This window comes from Gracilinanus agilis, chromosome 3, assembly GCF_016433145.1.
Source record: "Gracilinanus agilis isolate LMUSP501 chromosome 3, AgileGrace, whole genome shotgun sequence".
Lineage (NCBI taxonomy): Eukaryota > Metazoa > Chordata > Mammalia > Didelphimorphia > Didelphidae > Gracilinanus > Gracilinanus agilis.
The window spans coordinates 28,476,010-28,478,790 of NC_058132.1; the positions used below are offsets into that span (position 1 = coordinate 28,476,010).

At 52.8% G+C, this 2,781-nt stretch overlaps 1 protein-coding gene across 1 annotated transcript; it reads right to left on the reverse strand.

Annotated features, from left to right (window-relative positions):
• Positions 1 to 458: 458 nt before the first annotated feature.
• Positions 459 to 2,520, reverse strand: FAM187B (family with sequence similarity 187 member B). The gene is made up of 2 exons (XM_044671180.1): positions 1,826 to 2,520; positions 459 to 792 (listed from the first exon to the last, which is right to left on the reverse strand). The coding sequence occupies exons 1-2, from the start codon at positions 2,518 to 2,520 to the stop codon at positions 468 to 470; spliced, it is 1,020 nt and encodes a 339-aa protein (XP_044527115.1). The 3' UTR covers positions 459 to 467.
• Positions 2,521 to 2,781: the final 261 nt, after the last annotated feature.

Here is a 2,781-nt window from a genome sequence, read left to right on the forward strand (position 1 = left end):
GTCTCTGGGCCTGGCTCTCAATCCACTGAGCTACCCAGCTGCCCCCAAAAGCACTATTTCTTATTGAGTCTTTTCAGTCATCCAACACTTGACCCCAACTGGGGATTTCTTGGCAGAGATACTGGAATGGTTTGCCATTTCCTTCTCCAGATCATTTTGCAAATGAGGAAATGGAGGCAAAAAAGGTTAAGTGACTTACTCAGGATCACACAGCTTGTGAGTGTCTGAGGTCAGATCTGAACCCAGGTCCTTCTGACTCCAGGCCCCGATGGGCACCCTATCCACTGGGCCACCCAGCAGTCTGAAAAGTACTATAGAATGTGAGTGATTATTGTTTTGTCGTCCTCGGTGGGAACAGGGACCCACCTCCAGGTTGGCTGCTGGCAGAGATCCAGAGGGGCCCGCTCGGCCCCCACGAGTCACCACACAGCCAGAGACAAACGTCATGGTCCCACTTTATTTCTTCTCTAGATGTTGGTGTTCAGCTTAGTCCTACACATCTGGATAAAGCTGAGCAGGATCAGCAGTAGCACGGCCATAACCATGACAGCCTCGATCACGGAGTAGATTCGGACGATTTCAGACCGGGTGTGGGTCCTCGGTGTGTCGTGAGTCCAGGCAGGATCGAAGCGCCCCACCAACTTGCGGGCCACGTAACACCGGTACGTGGCAGAAACGGACACCTGCAGGCGGCTGCCTCCAGAGGGGAGGTCTAGGATTAGCCCCGTCTTGTTGAGAGACAGCTGCTGCCGCCACGTTGGGGAGGTGCTGTCGGACTCCCAGCTCACTGGCCTGTGAGGGAAGCCCGTGAGGTCAGGCGGTCTCTTGGCCCCTTCCCGCCCCAGGCAGAAGCAAAGCTGGGCACCCTTGGGGGCAGGGGCTGACATGCCTCTGGCTTCAGTGGATCTCTGGTCTCACGGGCAAAAATACAATCATTCCCTCTGCAAAATCTGAGCAAGCCATCATCACTCCCCAGTCTGAAGCCACAATGTGAGGAAGAACCCACAGATTATGGATCTCTTTTTTAAACCCTTATCCTCTGTCTTAGAATCGATATCATTCCAAGACAGAAGAGCATCAAGGGCTAGGCAACTGGGAGGTAGGTGTGTGTGTGTGTGTGTGTGTGTGTGTGTGTGTGTGTGTGTGTGTGTGAAGTGACTTGCCCAGGGTCACACAGCTAGGAAAAGTCTGAGGCCAGATCTGAATCCAGGTCCTCCTGTCTCCAGTCCTGGCACTCTGCCCACTGTACCACCTAGCTATCCCTATAGATACCTTTCGAGGCCCTTGAATCCAACCCTCCCTGTTTACAGAGGAGACTACTGAGGCCCAGAACACTGAACTGAGTTGCCTAGGGTCTCGAGGCTCTAAGATGGGATTGGCACCCGTGTCTTCCTGACTCTGGGTCCAACGCCAGGCAAAACCTTACCATGAAGCTGATTTTCATTAGCTGAATGGCAAGTTGAATCCCTGAGAGTTGGGGTGTGTCGCTCAGCTAGACAGGTTTGCTGGATTTCTCTGAAGAAGGTGATGATCTGTTCTCCAAGCATTAGAAGAAAGGAGCGGGGCGGGGAGGGGAGTTGAGGAAGGAGCAACCACAACCCATTTTAGGGAACTTCAGGCCAGGAAAACAAGTCAGGGTTTGGTGAACATGTCACCCAGAGTCGAGGCAATTACTGCCTTAAGAAAACAAAGTCTAACTCCCTAAGCGAGGTGCCCAGAGGCACGATTTACCCAAAAGAGGAGAATGTCGGCATTTGGGGAAGCCCCAGGAGGAGTTCATAGATCAAAGGGATAGTCTAAGGGCAAAATACCTGGATCCCGTTACCTGTAGATGGTGGCAAAGGGACAACTGAGCCACACTGTGCTATTGTCCTCCTCCTCCAGTTGGTAAGTCCCATAAAGCACCATGGTGGAGTCAGGGGTACTGTGCCCACAGTGTATGAAGCAGCTTTCGATTTGCAGCTCAGGCCCCCGTTGGTGCCCTTGTGGGCTAAGGTTGGCCAGCCCACAGGGCAGCTCTGTCTGGCCTGATCTCTTGGCATAGCACAAGCCTACACGCTTTCGTTCCCCTTGAATGCCACAGCGGTTGCAGGCTTGCCAGGGCCCCCACTGGGTAAAGAGCATCCATTGGTTGTTGTTTCCCACAGTTTGGTTCTTCAGGGGATGCTGGTTCAGCTCACTGTGGCTGACATAGAGCTTGGTTCCATCTTGGAAGTCCACATTGTACACTACCCGGGTGTTGCCTGCTTCATCCTGACAGTGATAGGTCCCTGACTGGTCTGTGGAGGTGTGTTGGAGGTGGAGGTCCCCGCTGACTTCTGGGATCACCTGACTCTTCCTGGGAAAGGAATGGGATAGGGGCTGGAAGAACCAGGTGGATTCTTTGGCTGGGCAAGACAGAGTGGTAGGGTTGGGAGTGATGAAAGCCAGGCACGAGTGACCCCCTCGGTAACACCTAAAGGAGTCCCAGGCCCATAGCCCAGGAAGAGAAAGATAGAAAAACAGCAGGATGTGAGGCATGGCAGAGTGGGATGGTGGAGGAAGCAGGGTGGTCTTATTATGAAGTCACCGGAATGGAACCTAGAAAGCTTGCCTCCCCCATGCCCTCTTGGCGTCTGGGTATCTGTTCTCCCTGCCCCTTCTGCCTAATCTCTTCAGAGTGTCTTATAGTCCATAGTGGAGCCAACCTCCCTCCTCAAACAAGAATAATACATTTCTGTAGAGCTTTACAGCTTTTCAAAGCACTTTCCCCCCAGTTACCTATATATACAGATATATATA